Here is a 17,344-nt window from a genome sequence, read left to right as displayed (position 1 = left end):
GAGCTCTCGCTGTATCTCGGCGACGAGCGTACTCGCGCGCGCGCGAAGCGGTTCGAGACGAGTGCGAGTCGGCCGAGACATCCGGTACACGACGAGACACACCGGCCGTCGTGGTCGCGCGTATGCTCGACTTTTTCTCCTCGGACGTCTTCGACGAAAAGTCCCGTTTTCCCGGAATCGTTACCCTCCTCCCCTTTCCTAGTCGCCGCCTCGTAGAACGTGGAACAACGATATGTCTAGCAGTGAGTACCGAGCACGAATAACAGCAAGGCAAAACGGATCAGCGTCCGTTATTCGTCGGAATTCGTCGTCATCGTTCATATGTATATACATATATTTCTTCTTAATAATTCTATCGACCTGGACACAGATCGACCGCGTGCATCGTCTCGGAACTTATCGAGCGAGGAAACGAAGCTGCCGGAAGCGCCGATGCTTCCGACCTCTTTCCTGTCTTGTATTTTCTTTTCTCTCCCCTTCCTGGCGCCACTTACGTCGAACGATCGTGTTTTCTTTCTTTCTTTTTTTTTTCTTCGTTCGTATCAATATATTCGACTACACACGCACGCGCGCACGCATACACCCAGCCATACATATCGTGTTTGGAATCCGTTCAACGTTATATTCTCTGTTATTGTTATTAAAAACTAACGACTTCGTTTCGCGGCACACTTTAGGCACTTCCACCCCGCTCGTCCCGTGAAAGGAAACGGATATACACGCGTACACGCGTATATCTGTTCCTTTCACCGTGATCCACCATTTCATCATTGGATTAAGATGTTCCTCTCGTCTTGTTTCTTTTCTTCTTTTCCTTCTTCCTCTACTGCTTCTTCTTCTTCCTCCTCTTCTTCCTCTTGTTCTTGTCACACACGTCGACGCTTTGGTTGGTTAGTGTAATTAAATCCAGTAGTACGTCCAAGTGTCTCTAACGTTCGTGATCTTTGTGTCTGGTATTGTTCTGTTACTAATTATTTATATATTTATTTATTTATTTATTTATATATATATATATATATACATACATATATATATAAATATACACATGCGTACACGTGTACGTATTTATATATATGTGTATATACAACGTACGCACGCGCCTTCCAAATCGCGCGATGAAAAATATTCGATACGCGCGACGCGGCCAAGTTACGGTGCACGCGTTGCGATTATTTTGAGCTTGCCGAGCACGCGATGGCAAACGATGCGCTCGATTAAGGCAGATATTGTCTCGCTTTCTTCGTGGTCGGTCGCGTGGCTGATCTTTCCCCTTCGTTCGGACAGGAAACGCGAAGCGAACCGATTCTCTCCTTTCCCTAACCTCGAGAGGCGAGTCAGCCAACCCCTCTGTCCGCGTCGGCGGATTTTGCCGATCGCTTCCCGTTCTAACCGTGCTCTCCGCCTCTCGGTGTCCGAGAGACTTCGATCGTCTCTTTTAAAAAGTAACTTAACTATTTTACTTACTGTAATTCCCCTTGTTGTCTCTCCCCCCAGCCCCTCCTGCCTGCCTACCGATTCTCAATCGTTTCCCCCACACCCGCCGTGTGCGTGCGAGAGCGCGTGAGTGTGTGAGCATGTGTGTGTGTGTGTGTGTGTGTGCGTGCGTGTGTGTGTGTGTGTGTGTTTCTGTCTTTCTCTGATATTTACTCTGTACCTCATTTGTCGGTAGGTCTGGTGACGGTCTGCGGTATCACTGTCAACGACTTCGGGATTTTCGGCAATATCGGAATCTGGTTGGACGACTTGGTGGTGACCTGTATCGATTTCGGCAGGTTCAGGTTGTGCAACAGATTCTGGGTGGGGCTGTTCTCGTTCGCCAGCGAGCGAACGTCGCAGATCAACGGCTCGAAGTCGCCTCTGCTCTGACGGCTGAGCATCTCCTGCTGCATCCTGAGGTGCTTCTGGAACTGGGTGTGCGCGGCGAGCTGCTGTTGCGCTTTCTGATACTGCGTGGTCGACTTCAGGCTCGGCGGCGAGGAGGCGTTGCTCGAGCCGGCCGCGCCGCCCGTCCCGGGGCTGATCGATTTCTCCGAGAGCAGTTGCTTCTGTCTCTTGAGCGACTGCAGCCGCTTGAACTCCGGCTCGCTCAGATGGAACACCTTGCCGCCGGAGGAGACCGGCACCTTTTGACTGTCTTTCCGCTTCACGTTGCCGTTCGTCGCGCTACTGGTGGACGGCAGGTTCAATCGTTGCAAGTTCGGCGGCGGTTTCTTGATGATCGAGACGCCGGGGTTCAGCTTCAGTATGCGGGAGGGGCTGCCCTTCGTCGACTGCTGCGCGCTCGACGCGCTCGTCGTCGAGCTTTTGCTCGCGGTCGACGTGCCGGGCAGGGACAGCCGATCCCTCTCGAGCACGTACCCGCCGCTCAGGCGGCGCGAGTTGTGATACTCGGACGCGATCGGCTCCATGATCGGCTCGTCCATCTTCTCCGGCCCCTCGTACGATATCAGTCTGTTCTGAACAGACGTCGAGTAATTGATCGCGTTCCGGGAGGCGTTCGGAGCCAGGACCAGGTCGCCGGATCTGTAATATTTCTCTAAAAGTATTAGGTGTCTGAGGAACGAGCTCTGGTTCCCGTACGGTCTCTGCAGCTCTTGCCAGAGGAGCTTCGTGTCCCTGTCGTACTGTATCATGGTGGCGCACTTCTCCCACCCTTGGGGCGTGATCTCGCGCACGTTCGCGAACTCGATGTTCGCGTGCAGGTTCATCTCCTCCTCGCCCGGGAACAGGGTGCGGACGCTGATCGAGGGATTCGCGCCGAGTCTCTGCACCACGGGCGTGATGTCGTTGTTGGTTCTCTGTCTCTTTGGCAATCTGGTCAGCGTCACCTCTTTGTCCATCGCGAGGATCTCGACCACCTCGTTCGGGCTGTCGCAGGATATCGTGGTGTCCGACGTGTACGGGTGCATTTCCAGGAGCTTTCGCTTCTTCAGCTTCTCCACGGTGCTCTCGATGCCGAGGTACTGCACGTCCCCGGGAATCACCGCCTCGGGGTCGGTCAGGTTCGCTTTCGCCACTCGATTCTCGTTATCCGTCTCGGAGCTCGCGCCCTCGACCTTGCCGAGCTCGAGCGTCGACTTCTCCGAGGCGGAATTGATCGTCGTGGCATCGGGGGACTTGGTGGTTCCGCTCTTCGACTGGGCAGGACACTTGCTTTTCTTGCGTTTCTCCTTGTCCTTGGTCTGGTTCTGGGACAGCTCGTCGTCCTCGTTGTCCAGCACCTCGATATCGTGGTAATGGAGAATTCTGAAACGGAACACCGCCGGACGGAAATCAGTATCGGGTATTCGGCCCCGGTCGAAAGTTCTTTTCTATACCTGTTCTAGACGTGTCGTACCTCTTACGATAATTCTTGAAGAAGGATCGGTGACTCATGTTCATATTTTCGACGTCCTTGTACTTCAACTGAAGCTGGGTGAAGTAGCGGCACAACTTGCAGACGAAAGTACCAGCGGCCAGCACCACGGGGATCCCCTGTTGCCCCAACAGTTGGTTCAGTTCGTCGGTCTCCGCGTTCGCCAGCTGATGAGTGTAATTCCTCGCCAGCCGGCGTTTGCAAAGGGCGCAAGTCAAAAATCGCTCTATCGTCGAGTAGTGGCTGACGCAGAACGACATGGATGTGTGTTGGCTGGACTCCCAATCGATGTCCACCTGTTGCAACAGGGCAGAGCAATCGTTCGTTAAAACCCATTCGCGAGAACATTCTCTCCTCTCCGAGGCGAACATTCACCTGCTTTTGCAGACCGGCCTTTATCTTCAACAACCAACGGCGCTTCACGTGATGTCTCGCAGCGTCTCTGCAGTCGCGAGCCGAACACTTGGACACCATCAACTGTCGATGCTGTTTCTGCGGTTTCGTTTGCATGTTCGTTGGACTTGTGTTTGCCTGCGGACAACAATTCCGATTAACAAGAATTTCAACGAGGAACGGAATTAAAAGAAAACAAAACACTCGAATAAACCGGCGAAGCACCGCGAGGCGGCGGCCGCGGCGGCCGCGGCTCGAACGGAGAACGCTAAAGGAAAAGAGGTTCAAAGGTGCACCTTTCTGTCCACGTGGCGGTAACACGCATCGCACAAGCACGAGTCCTTGGTCAGGTGTCTCTCTATGTTCAGGATTTTCTTGCGTCTCTCGTCCGACTTCATCTGAGCCAGATGCATCGGCGTGTCCAGCGAGCCGAACTTCCCGAAGCAGTAGCAACAGACGTCCGCGCAAAGGCGACCCGGGTGAATGGAGAACGAGGAGGACTTCTCTGGAATCACGAGAGACTGGCGATCCTTCGGCGCTGCGTCTTCGTTGTCTTCATCTGCGGTTACAAAAAGATCGACGATTACGTACGGCCCTTCGGATTCTCGGCGCATGGAGAGAACTGAGATTCGACGTGATTTCTCCAGTTAAAGTGATGAGAGAGAACCGTTCAATAATCTAAGCGGTAGCATGAGATGGCATGCTTGTTATTTTAAAAAGAGAATTGTTATGAACATGATTTGCAGGGCTAGCGATGAATCGAAATTGCTTGACATGATATGGAAAGAGAAGCAAAGATTAAACGGTGTACATATGTCTCTTGTATTAGGCGTCGAACCGTACGAACGTGTCCTTCGTTCAAAATCAAGCAATTCTCTCCACGATTCTGAGGGGTACCAGAGACTTCAGACGGTATGAGAACATGTGTTTTGTTTAATAAAGCAGAGGACAAGGGAACGATTAAGACTGTAGTTATTCCCGCAACCAGGATTACCGCAAGAGTGTCTGTGGTTAGTAGAGAACTTTCGGTTCGCACCAGAGCTGCTATCGCCCAAACCACTGGTTCCAAACTGAAAAATGAAAGGAGACATATTCGTTAACAACATCGTCTTGTCTTTGGAAACTATGTCGGTTCATCGTCATAAGTAGGTACCTCCTTCTGAATGGTGTAGAACTCTGGTGAATCGCCCTCTCCGTCCCCGCGGCCTTGCTTCAGCACCATCTTCAGAGGAGATCTGGATCGTCTCTTGTCTCTGTCCTTCTCCTTCTGCACTCTGATCACGGTCTTCAAAGTGCCGGTGCTGTACTGCTCCTTCTTAGCTTTCTGATGACTCAGCCGTTCCGCGGCCTTCTCCAAGGACTCCAGCCCGAGCAACCGTAGGATCGACTCCTTCTTCGCCTTGTCCTCGGGCGTCTCCATGATCTTCTCCGCGACGTTGACGCTGCTCGACGACTCGCCGGACGTGGACGTCTCGTCCGAGTCCTTCTGCGAGGTTTCGGGCGTTTTCGACGGCTTGCATTCCGCGTCCAGCATGCCGATGTTCTCGGCTTGCTTGGTCACGCGATTCTCCGACAGGTTCCTCGACAGCCTGTCCTCGCAGCTCCCTTTCTCGGGCTCTTTCGCGATCACCAAGTCATTCTCCGACTTGCTCCGCGCGCTGTCCGCGGTGTCCTGGTGTTTCTCCAGACACGCTCTGCCTCCTTCGGAGAATCCTCTGAAATTGCTATTCGCGCATTCCGCTCCGCCTCCGTATTTGTTCAAGAACGACTGATTGTTCTCGTTGATCTTGGCAACCTCGTTGTCCAGCAAGGTCTCCTCCTTGTTCTGTTGCTCGGACTTGCGCAGCTCCCGCTTCGACCGTTTGTTCTTCAGCGAAACCGGCTGATCCTCCCTGCGTTTCTTCACCTCCCTGCTGCGCCGAGTGCGCGCTTGACGCTCCAAATCGTTCGCCTCCAATTCACCGTTGTTCGGACTCTCCTCCGCCGGGTCATCGGTGCCGGGCGCGTTCTCCGCTTTGTCCCCCGTCGAATCCTCCTCGATATCGTTGTGCGCGACGCTTTGCCTTTTCGGAGCAGCCTCCTCGTCGGTTTTCCCTTTGGAGCAACTATCGTTGCGCTCCCTGCTCGACGACGCTTGTCCTTTCTCTACCTTCTTCGCTTTGTCCCGAGCTCTGAGCACCCTCTTCTTCTCTTCGCTGGCAGACTTCTGCTCCTCCTCCACCGTCGTACTATCGTTCGCTAGTTTCTCAGCCTGATTCTCTGTCGCCGGTGTCTCGCTCTGCTCCAAAGTTTCGTTCGAACTCGCTTCCTTTTCTTCCGGTTCAGAAACGGGACTGCTGGCTATATTGTTGCATGCACTCTTTTCTTTACACTTATTATCATTTTCTACGTTATTCTCTGCATCTTCGTTTTTACTATCCTGGTCGAAAATAGAGGTATCGTTAGAAACTAAGTTGGCATTTTCTTTAGAATCTGAACCTGAGTTAGAGTTATCTGATATGTGGCAATTATTCCTATCCTTTTCCGTATCTTCCACCACGCCCGGAGGGCTAATGTCTCTTTCTTTGGCATTCTCTGCTGCCCCTTGTTCCTCTTGTACGATATTTCCTTCCGACTCGTCACTTACATTATTCACAGCTTCTTGTTCACTATTGTCGGATACTGTTGGAGGTGGAGAGGACTCTGTAATATTTTGAACTTTTTCTTCTACTTCCTCTTCTTCTCCTTCTTCCTCTTCTTCTTCTGCTTCTTCTTCTGCTTCTTCTGCTTCTTCTGCTTCTTCTGCTTCTTCTGCTTCTTCCTCTTCCTCTTCCTCTTCCTCTTCTTCTCTGTCTCGTGCATTTTCCGTGTCTGTCTCCGGCTGGCTGATCGGCTGACCCTCTGCTACCAACCTTTCTACTTCTTTCGAAATGCTCTCCAGCGTTTCGGCTTCTTCCGAATTCGTAGAAACGTCCAACGACACTTCGATCTCGTTTTGAACGATTTTATTCGTTTCTTCTACCTCTTCTTTCCTTTCTTCTATCTGCGCGACTGTGACTTCCGCATTGTTGTTCAATGATTCAGAAGTGACAGATTCGGTGGAAGGTTCGGAAGATTCAGTAACCGTTTTTAGCAGTTCCTCGCTTGAAACAGTTTCTTCGGAAACAGATTTATTCGTATCCTCTTCCAAAGACTCTTCGTTGTTATCAGACTTGTACACTATTTTGTTCGTTCCTTTATTCGACTTTTTGACAGTCTCACCATTCTCGGAAGAGCCTTTATCGCTTATTCTGGGTGATTTCCTAACAGCCACTATCTTTTTACCATCGTCCAATGTTTTTGCTTGTTCGTCTTGCTGTTCTGAACACTTTTCGGATTGTTCAGCACTGGTAGAATTTTCATTTGGTTCTCCTTGCTCTTCTGCGGGTTTGTTGTCACAGTTTTCAGTGTTCTCTTTAATTTGCATAGATTCAGAAACATTACATACGCTATTGTTTTCATCGATTTCATTAGACTCGCTTTCTTGTATATTTTGAGAATGAGTTTCTGCTGGTTCGATATCACCCATGACTAGTTTCTCAATTTCTTTGGCAGTGTCGGCCACTTTTGGTACTGAATTTTCTGAACTATCCGATTTGATCTCATTTTTAGATATGGTCGATTTATCCTCGTCCTTATTCTCATCTAATCCCAATTTCTGAGATTCTGCACTCAGAGGCGCGATTATCTCTTCAATTTTTGGTACTTCGAAATTTTTGCTCAGTCCAAGACTTTTCTCCGATCCAAAGATTTTACTTTCAATGGACTTGGCAATGGTGAGCTTGATATTCTCTATCATCTGATCTATCTGAGACTTTGGATTACCGTCTGATTTGTCTGTACTATAAAACGAATTTACCGTCTTTTTCATATCTATGTTCAAACTACTTCTTCGACTCTTGGATTTGTCAGCAAATTTTGCTAAAATATTATCCTTTCTAACTTGATCTAAATTGCCTACTTTCTTTACATCTTCCTGCACTTCTGTACTCTTAGGTGCTATTCTCGTATATTCCACTTTAATATTGTCATTTTTTACTTCGATCTCTGTACTTTTGGCTTTAGTTTTTGAGCGCAGAGTGGGTCCTATTTCGCTAACTCTATCTACTCGATCACTGTTATTATTGTTCTCTGTTTCCGATCCATTCTGGGAACTATCTTCGCAATTTTTCAGCATTTCCTGTTTCAAAGAAGGTTCATCTTTGGCTGCTACAACTGTCTGGGGATCACTGCCGCTGGATTCCGAGAAGCAAGATTCTGTATCTATATTACTGTCCGTAATGTTATCCACCAAGACTTCCGAATTAATAGGATCATCCGAGTTTAATCTGCGACGTCTCTTTTGATCCAAGTCGGATGATATACCGGAGTCTGATTGCCGTAATTTCCCGTTTCTTAAACTTCTCTGACCTATGGATACATTCGACCTTTTTCTCAGCTGAATTGCATTTTGGAAAGATTCTGTGCCTAAATTTTCTCCATCCGATATACTTTTTGTCTCCTCTCTATCCGGTTCCTTCTTAATTTCAATGTCAGGAACTATACTTTCTTCTACCAGCATTTTCCTACTTCTCGTTACTTTTCCCTCAATTTTCTCTGTTAATCCTTGTTGATTGTCTATTTCTGAATCACTTAACATTGAAGCTATCACCTCGTCGATGGTAAGATCTATAGAACTTTTAGCCTCGAGAAGAGATTTTGTAAATTTTGTATCGACGTTTGAGGCCTTGCCGTAATCTGTATCTTTACTGTTACTCTTTCTTCCTTTCGTATACTTGCTGTCCGCTTCTGTGTTTTTAGAGCAACCTTCCTTGTCCCTGATACTGCTCCTTTTGAATCCAGTAAACTTTGTCGACTTAATAGTTTTCGACAAAGAATCCGGACTGTCCAAGCTTTTCCCCTTCTTATTAAATTTTGGACTGCTTTTCGTGCTAGATCCAGCAACAGAATCTGTATCTTGAATATCTTCGTTTTCTATTTCTTCGCTACTTCTTGTTACAAATTTGGTCTTTTTGGTCCTGAGATTATTCTTGGCACTTCTATTAATTGTTTCTGTCCCTGCACTTTCGATTTCTATGTCGTTTACTTGTTGCTCTAGAACTTTTGAGTTACTATCAAACGTCTTAACGCTACTCTCCTCCGACAATTTGACCCTTTTCGTTCGTACGCTTTTCTTAACGTCAGATGTTATTCTGCATAAATTTCTGTTCGCCACTTTCCTTGGAACTTTGGATTTGATGAGATTAGCCTTTGCCACTCTCAATTTCTGTTTACGCTTAAGGTTCCTCAGAACCTTCTTACGTGGCAGGGTTGCTTCTAATTTTGGTGGAAGCTGACTGCCTGTTGCCACAGCTTCCAGAATATCACGTGCGAGTTGCTGTTGTTTCAGGTTCGATAAAGTCTTACCCTTTCTACTTTTAATTTCATTCGACGACAAGCCACTTTCATTATTCGCCTTCTGTTTTGCTTTGGAAGGCGCTAAGGGTTTCTTTTCCCTGGATGCCATCTCACTTCCACCCACATTGGGCTCCTGCAATTTCATTCACATCGTGAAATTGCAAGCCGATAAACAATCTATAGGGAAGTACTACTAGCATGGGTACGTTAAAAGAAGTTTGTCGATTTCTCTACCAACAAAATAAAAAAAAAAAATATATATATATATAATATACTCGTGAAAATCAAGAAAAAATGAAAACGATCTGTATGTTTTTCTGCGGTAAGTACATAAAAATATTTCTCTTCGCACAGATTCGTAGACGCGAAAGCTCGTATAATTGGAAATAAATTTGATTCGGGGACACGTAGCGCGAAACACGATGAAATGATAATTGAATAAAATAAAAGTACCTTTCCTCTTATAAGCGAGACAGGAATAAATCGAGTGTACACCAAGTAGAGAAACTACATAATTCGTCTTTGGGTGCGAGTAGGCGATCGGCCGGCCGGAATAGTGGGGTTGATAGATGCGGCCCTGGCGGTCAGAAAAATTACGTGACAAACTTTGCATTTACACGGATACACACGGAGCGCCTCTTCTCTCTCGGTCAGGGGAATCGCTTCGAAATATTAACCGTAATATCTCAACGATCGTAACGAGGATTCCGCGAAATTCGTGCTCGAAAGAAAGCTCGCGATGCGTATTAACTACCGAGAGAAGAAATTCGGGGGTGAACAGGCGAGAAGTATCGAAAATCACGCGACGAATCGTCGCGAAAAAATCGCCACGAATAAACAAAAGGTCGGACCCGATTCGAGATTTCCGAGGTTTAGCAGGGCCACGGCCGTGCGTTGTCGGGCGGATTTCGGGATCGAGGATTCGGTTCGCCGCGTGTACTCACCTCTCGGCCAAAAAATTACCGTCGGGGAGCACAGTACTTGCGGGAAAACGCGGAAAACAATTCCGTGAAAAACACACAGTCCCGTTGCAGGGTGTCTGTCTCTTATACGCTGTCCCACTGTTTTCAGGCTACCGCCACCTGACGGTGGAACACGCGACCTCTCCCAGGTCCATGGTTCGTTCGCGATAATTCCTCTTGCGCTATTTCACCGAGAATCTCACCCCTTCCGAGGTCTCGGGGCTCGGTGTTCGCGGCACAAACGACTTCCAGGAGGCTCGCGCTTGCTCACCGGGCTGAAAACGGTCCGGCCGAGCCTCGTCTGATCGCAACGATCCTCCAGCGAAATTCCGAGCAACGCGGCACTTGCCACTCTCTATAGAATATTCGTGATAACTGGAACCCCGTTAGTTGTTCGGTCGGATTTCACGTTACTCAGAATCGTTCGGTGACACGTTCGTCTATCGGGCAAGCGAGCGACTGCGACCGACTTTCCCGCGAGACGATGAAAATGCTGGAAATACAAGCGAGTCGCGTGGAAATGCTCGATCTGGCACGAGAACGAGAAGGAAGACGCGCCCGTGCGCACCAATGGCGGCCACCGACCCTTATTTACCGAAGTCAAAATGGCCGCCCTTCGACTTCTCACGCGTTCCGAACTTTCCGCGATTATTCTGCGCTCCGGTTGCCGGCATCGATTGTCGGACAACGTTTCGCCGGCCCCGATCCAGGTAACGTTATCGCTCTCCGTGCTTTTCCACGGCTTGTCCTTTCGTCTTTCATCGTTTCTCCTCGGCGAACAAACTCTCTCGCGTTTTCATAATGGAGACCTTCGCGACGAACCGACGAAGGGCCACGTCAGACACTGTCTCGCGTCGAACTTTCAAGTCGTTCGCTTTTATCCTTAATGATACATCGGTCCTCGCCGGGTCGCCCCGTTTTCCTTTTCAAAGCGAAATCGTGTTAACGTCAGTCGAATTTTCAACAAATGAATTTTAGAAAGTGAATCGTTCAACTTCGAAATGCAACATAAGATGTACGCCACCGTTATTTTAACGTTTGCTCGAGAAAATGTTCACACTGTTTTCAACATTTTCTTCTTTTCCTTTTTCGTTTTCTTTCTTTGTAGCGTGAAATTCCTCGAGATAGTTTCTGTATCGAGTTCGCTAACCTATAAAGTGCCTGCAAATCAAGTAGCAAAAATATCTCTGTGCGACGCGGTGTAACGGTTGCAGAAATTTACATAATAATTATCCAAGAATAATCAATATATTTTTCCTCTTTTCACCAGATTCAGAAAAGATGGGGGACATACAAGTCTTCTCCCGAGTATGACGAAAACTTGAAATATGCAGATTACGAGGTAACAAGAGATCCAGAAGAATGGAAATACGTAAAACGCTTACTCAAACCTAAGCTCATACCTGAACCCAAGTTTGAAAATAAAAGTTATCCATCCGGTTGGAAACCGCCTACCTGTAAGTCGTACATGTTGTTGTACAAAATGTAATAATAACAAAATTACTTTCTTATTTTACTATTATTTATTAATTGAAATTTAACAGCAAAACCAGGAGATCATCCGTATTATGTACAGCGTACAAAAAATTATATGTTGCCCGTTTATCTCGAAATATCGTTTAGAGGATTGCGAAGGATAACTACTATCAAAAAGATTCAAGGCGATATATGGACTTTAGAAGCTGAATTAAAACAATACCTAGAAACCGCTACAAACAAAATAATCGGTATCCGTATAAATGAACTTACTGGTGAAATCAAATTGAGAGGCGATTATGTATCCCTTGTAAAAGAATGGATGCATTCCAAAGGATTCTAAAACGCTTAACAATCTGTCTTGTCAATTTAGATTAAGCGATCGATACTTGTACAAGTGAGATGCATAATGTTATTGTATTATTTGTCACAAAGAAAAATAAAACACTAAGAAAATACGTAATTTATGTTATTAAAGTAATAACACAGTATTTAAGCGGTAATACAGAGTTTACGAATGTACAAACTTTATTCGAATAGTTAAGTATTCAACAGCTTTAGTTTTGTAAAAATATGCATTATATTTAGAATTGAACTTCACACAGGGTAGTATAGAGAATGAACTTTAGTGTCGTGTGGCGGGTTAGTAATTTCGTATATCTTAATATTTAATTACAAATTAATGTGTCCTTTTCTTTAATCAAACAACCATCAACAAATGCATAAAGATTCTTAAATCTATTGAATCAATTCTATTTTTATAATTACGATATACTTTTAAACAATTCATAAATTAAATAATTTAACACACACACACAATGATGTATATATACATATATATTTATATTTATGATTTGATGTGTATATATATATATATATATATATATATATATATATATATGTATATATGTATATATGTATACACATGAAATAGAAATTTATAAAAATGCACATATCAAAGTAAATATCACCATATTTAATCGATTTAAAGATAGCATCTCGTTTTTTCATGTTGATACTGTAACGATTAACTCGGTAGTAAAATAACGTTTGAAATATCACTCTCGTAGAACAATACACTTACAGGAAAACGTGTAAACTTAAAGAGGCATCAAGTCAAATAATAGAGATCTTCGGAAAAGAACATGTTCTTTCCAAACATTCTTCAGAAAATAACACCCTATTAAATACAGGATTCTAAAGGTTTTTGTGTAAAGTTCGATGGTACTTTAATGAATTCTTTTTTTTTTTGACGTTTATTTCATGCGAACAAAATGTTCCGTTTAATAGCAAGCATAGGGGGCAAAGGTTTACTTGAAAATTTTTCCCTGGTTAAATTTACGTCCCTCTTTATCAGTACCAGCCCAGCTGAAGTATTGTTGAACCAACTCTTTCGTTTCTTCTTTGCTTGGGTCTAACTTGGTCCAACTGTATGACTCATAATCCACTTGCCAGTCTGGGCACAGCTATATAAAACAAAATCATCGGTCACATTTTATATCTAAATATAGCGACGAAAAGGAATGCAAAACACCATTAAAACAAGAGTCTTACCGTAAAAGCAAGCTCTTGTCCGCGCCAAACCCAAATACCACTGATACTACTGTCATTGTCTGTACCAAACAAACAGGCGCTGGCGAACGCACCCTTGCGCATTTTGTCTAATCGTTGATACATACCACTGATCAAATTGCAAGACATGAAAACCTGGAAAACAGGTGGATCTTATTATAACGTTCATATCCCTATCGAGTGGGCTGTCTCGAACGAATGATTTCACAGTTTACCTTTGTCAATTCGTTATTGTATTTGTATTCGCCAAGCCAGATACTGTAATTTTCGGGATCGAACTTTTTCCAGAAGTAGGGTATAGACTTTGCTTCGTCTTCATTGGAATAGAATCTTTTAAAATCGTCAAGGTCGAAAGCGCCTTTAGGCAAAGTATCAAAAGGATTTATATTTTTAGGTTCAGCGGCCAAAGCAGCATCTGCTGGATCTAATTCTTCCGTCGCTTCTTTCTTAGATTCCTTTGCTTCCTTTGCTTCTTTTGATTCTTTTGATTCTTTTGATTCTTTTTTGGATTCCTTCTCTTTCTTCTCCTTCTTAGAGGTCTGTAGAATGATACAAATCATTGTTTCTCAGGAGAAATGCAGTTAATTGAAAGGGAAAGACGAAACGTTAGTACTCACCTTTCTTTGAGTTTCTACAAACTTCTTTGGATCATATTCAAGCGTCTTTTCGGCCAATTTGAAAGCACCGATTACAGCCATAGATTCAGGTTGGTAAATTACAGTTTGGAACCATCGATTTACATTCTGGTATGGTTTGCGTAGATTGGGCTCAAGTATGTACTGATACAAATGAAGCAATGTCATGGCAACGCTAATATCAGCCAAAGTCAGGCGTTCTCCGACCAAGTAAGTACGCGTAAGTAAGTGAGAATTGAGGGCAGTTAGTGCTTTTTTTACATCATCCTTGGCGTGTTCCACAGTCTGAAATTCATTGACATCTATATATCATTCATCGACTACAATCGCAATAAGGAAAGCGAATAATTTTAGGGAAATATGGGGTGAAGACTGTAAGCATCTCGCTCAGACATGTATGAAAAAATCCGTACACGATCACACAACATACTAACGTTTCTATACCTCCATGAGTTACAAAAATAGTCATATTATTGGACTAATTTTGCCTTTGAAGGAGGAATAAAAAGAAAAAAAAAAAAAAAAATAACTAAGAAGTTGAATACTTTAATCTATACCTGCTTGTTATAAGGCATAATGCCGAGCAATGGGAAGACCCATGCACAACTAGCTGGAAGAATCTCAGAATCCGCAAATCCAAACCATTGAACAATTTCTGCACGTTCAAAGTCACTTTTGCCTCTTAACTGATCATTAGCCACTAAAAAATTCAAGGTCCCATTTATACAACTGCGAATTCCGGTGTAGATACGGCGTATTAATTGTAAATTTTACCATAATAAGCAATCGCATTGCTCTCCGTGATACACTTTCCATCGTTTGTTTCGAATGCTGGGACCTAACACACAAAATTGTAACATGAAGGAGACACTCTTTATAAATTCAACGATTAGTAAGATTTCTTGGCAAGAATTTCTCAGGCAAATCAAACTGCTGTTAGAAAAAACTTTGTATACATTCGTTGAAGTTAATACACTATGGTACTCGTACCAGCTGGCTTCTGAATATTACATATAAAAAAAAAAAAGAAAAAACAATGTAAATGTATCACGAGTGACACAAATGCACGTACCTTTCCCAGTGGAAATTTCTTCAGGAAGGCTTCAGATTTATTCGTTTCGCCGAAAACGAAATCATCTGCAATCTTGACCTGAGCGCCGGAGTACTGAGCCGCGATCAGCACCTTGTAGGCTCTGAAGTTTTCTGGGTAGGTGTAAAGAGTCTGAAATAAATCGTAATTCCATTAGCTGCGTCTCGAATCGGTCTTTTTATTTTATGAAACGTGTGTGCTCGTCGGTTTATCGGAATGTCGATGTTTTACGGTGCGAATAACACGAGAAAAACTTACTCCGGACGCCATTGTATCCAGTTACGGGAAGAGGAAGTCGAAGGCCGGTAAAGATCGTTTCTGTTACGCGCATAAAGGCATCTGCGCTACTAGACGTACCACCGAGTAAAGAAAATCGTCCGCCCCACTTTTTGCACCTGAGAGTCAGCAGCGAATTTGGTACTCCTATCTGTGATACAATATTCTATGGCGGAGATACTTAAACAAAAAGAAAAAAAGAAAACATTGAAAACTTCGTCAGGTTGCGTTAACAAACATATTTCATAGCGAGAGAATTGTCCATTAAAATCATGTGTAATAATCACAATCTACAAAATTTTTTTACCAGTTGCAAAACAATTAATATTTAATCTAATAAATCGCGCGGTAAAGATGAACGATGGCGATAAACTTTGGCAAATATAGATCAAACTTTAGGAACCCTTGTGATTCAAATCATCGTTGTCTGGTCAATAAAAATGTAATAATCGATAATTAAAATAATTGATAGTATCATCGAAACATCAGAAATCGATGTAATTTTCGAAGATTTCTCGTCGAGTTTTTCAACATTTTTCTGGTCTCGAATTGAAACTTACGGTATACATTTTAAAACTTAATTATTAATGATAGTAAACTAAAAATTACATTTTCGCCAGATTTATAATTATGCTTTAAAAACGCATCTTAACTCGTCTGTACGGATTCGAGGCTCTGCTGGTAAGTACTAATTCATTGTGATACTTAGTTACGAATTCTTGTCATAGATGGTGGTATAACAATACGAACGATTTTTGCTACATTTGCATGGTACCTTCGGAACAAGCGAGTGTCATTCGTAGCAAGTATCGTCGAGTCCGATGGAGACAATTCTATGTTTCTTAAGCTTTGAACCCGGTTCCTAATAAATAAAGGACTTCACCGAGAACGTAATTGGTATTTCAATTGATTGTGGTAAACAAATATTTTCCGTGATGACAGTATACACTTGAATTCATCTATTTTCAGGTTAAGCATATGCGATAAGTACCGATTACTTACAATAAACATTGCACAAAGATTGAACTGTCAGATGTTTTTATTCTATATATGATAAGGCGCCTTCCTTATTTATTTACTTACTATATAGAAAAATTCAATTAACGATGGACGTGAGCTTAATATTTAAAGCTTGTGTGAAGACAGTTAGTCTTCGAAACAAGGATCTAGGAATTGTAAGTAATATTTCAAACGTGAAGAAAACAAGGAACAAAAGTTCATTCTTCGTGAAAGTACAAGCTGTTGTTGTACAAATTTCAAAGCTACGTCAATTTTTATTAGAAAACCGTAAAGCGTATTTGAATTTTTCAAATTATCTCTCTTATCTGCCGAGTATGACAGATGCAGATAGGGATGAAATAGATATTGGAGCACAGAAAATTATGACCACGTGTGCCCAATTAATCAAGGAGTTGAAGAGAGAAGTGGCAGACTCCATAGTCTCACCTCAAAATTTAGAGCATAGAGAAATAATGCTACTGTTAATTGAGGATTACCTGAAAAATGTATGCAAAATTTATTCAGAGCAAAAAGCGATACGCGTGAAGAGGACAATGGAAATAAGGAAAATCGCTAAATTAGAATTAGAAGCGAAGCCTGTGAAAAAATTTGAAGCTGAAGCAAAGAAATCTAGTTTGAATAGTAATGAAAAATTAGAAGAGAAAGATGGGAAAATTGGTTCCAATGACTCTAGTCCTTTGAAAATTCAAGAAATAAATGGAGATGTTAATTCTTTAATGTACGAAGAAGAATTATCACCAGAGGATATTCAAGTATTCGAAGCAGAAAATGAACAGCTGTACAATGAACTTAATATAATAACCGAAGAAGTAAAGCAAATAGAAAGCAAAGTAGTACACATAGCTGAACTGCAAGAAATATTTACGGAAAAAGTATTGGACCAAGATAAAGACTTGGATCGGTTGATGACCACAGTTGTTGGATCCACGGAAAACGTTAGAGAAGCTAATGAACAAATCAGACAGGCTATTCAACGGAACGCCGGTCTTCGAGTGTGGATTCTTTTCTTTCTTTTAGTTATGTCGTTTTCTCTATTATTTCTTGATTGGTACAACCCATAAAATAAAGAAATGTTTTAGTAATTTTATTAAATCGTTTGTACATACACTCAAAGAATGTTGTACATTATTTTTTATACTAATACATATAA

General features: G+C 43.5%; 4 protein-coding genes across 9 annotated transcripts; 2 read left to right on the top strand and 2 right to left on the bottom strand.

The window, feature by feature from the left end:
* Positions 1-336: 336 nt before the first annotated feature.
* east (enhanced adult sensory threshold) lies at positions 337-10,256 on the bottom strand. 4 transcript variants are annotated; one of them, XM_076367359.1, is made up of 8 exons: positions 10,108-10,256; positions 4,902-9,393; positions 4,743-4,818; positions 4,045-4,307; positions 3,731-3,886; positions 3,338-3,651; positions 1,655-3,246; positions 337-967 (listed from the first exon to the last, which is right to left on the bottom strand). In XM_076367359.1, exons 2-7 carry the CDS (start codon positions 9,306-9,308, stop codon positions 1,656-1,658), a joined length of 6,807 nt encoding a protein of 2,268 aa, XP_076223474.1. In that variant the 5' UTR covers positions 9,309-9,393; positions 10,108-10,256; the 3' UTR covers positions 337-967; position 1,655. The 4 variants fall into 4 exon arrangements, with proteins under 4 accessions (XP_076223474.1, XP_076223475.1, XP_076223477.1 ...); XM_076367360.1 differs by lacking the exon at positions 337-967 and adding an exon at positions 9,617-9,740 and having other exon boundaries at positions 987-3,246; positions 4,902-9,296; XM_076367362.1 differs by lacking the exon at positions 337-967 and having other exon boundaries at positions 987-3,246; positions 4,785-4,818.
* Positions 10,257-10,691: 435 nt separating this feature from the next.
* Positions 10,692-12,059, top strand: mRpL49 (mitochondrial ribosomal protein L49). The gene is made up of 3 exons (XM_031993391.2): positions 10,692-10,835; positions 11,396-11,582; positions 11,670-12,059. The coding sequence occupies exons 1-3, from the start codon at positions 10,731-10,733 to the stop codon at positions 11,942-11,944; spliced, it is 567 nt and encodes a 188-aa protein (XP_031849251.1). The 5' UTR covers positions 10,692-10,730; the 3' UTR covers positions 11,945-12,059.
* A 779-nt stretch (positions 12,060-12,838) lies between these two features.
* Positions 12,839-15,326, bottom strand: eEF1gamma (elongation factor 1-gamma). Its single transcript, XM_076367406.1, has 8 exons — positions 15,157-15,326; positions 14,881-15,030; positions 14,583-14,646; positions 14,366-14,508; positions 13,791-14,093; positions 13,389-13,712; positions 13,156-13,308; positions 12,839-13,067 (listed from the first exon to the last, which is right to left on the bottom strand). The coding sequence occupies exons 1-8, from the start codon at positions 15,166-15,168 to the stop codon at positions 12,912-12,914; spliced, it is 1,305 nt and encodes a 434-aa protein (XP_076223521.1). The 5' UTR covers positions 15,169-15,326; the 3' UTR covers positions 12,839-12,911.
* A 580-nt stretch (positions 15,327-15,906) lies between these two features.
* Positions 15,907-17,310, top strand: Syx18 (syntaxin 18). 3 transcript variants are annotated; one of them, XM_031993389.2, is made up of 2 exons: positions 15,907-16,071; positions 16,144-17,310. In XM_031993389.2, exon 2 carries the CDS (start codon positions 16,281-16,283, stop codon positions 17,253-17,255), a length of 975 nt encoding a protein of 324 aa, XP_031849249.1. In that variant the 5' UTR covers positions 15,907-16,071; positions 16,144-16,280; the 3' UTR covers positions 17,256-17,310. The 3 variants fall into 3 exon arrangements, with proteins under 3 accessions (XP_031849249.1, XP_031849250.1, XP_076223529.1); XM_031993390.2 differs by having other exon boundaries at positions 15,925-16,064; XM_076367414.1 differs by lacking the exon at positions 15,907-16,071 and having other exon boundaries at positions 16,144-16,349; positions 16,456-17,310.
* The last annotated feature ends 34 nt before the right edge of the window (positions 17,311-17,344 follow it).

This window comes from Nomia melanderi, chromosome 4, assembly GCF_051020985.1.
Source record: "Nomia melanderi isolate GNS246 chromosome 4, iyNomMela1, whole genome shotgun sequence".
NCBI classification, from domain to species: domain Eukaryota; kingdom Metazoa; phylum Arthropoda; class Insecta; order Hymenoptera; family Halictidae; genus Nomia; species Nomia melanderi.
The sequence above is the reverse complement of the archived record's forward strand: the minus strand, read 5'-3'. Positions and strand labels throughout refer to the sequence as shown.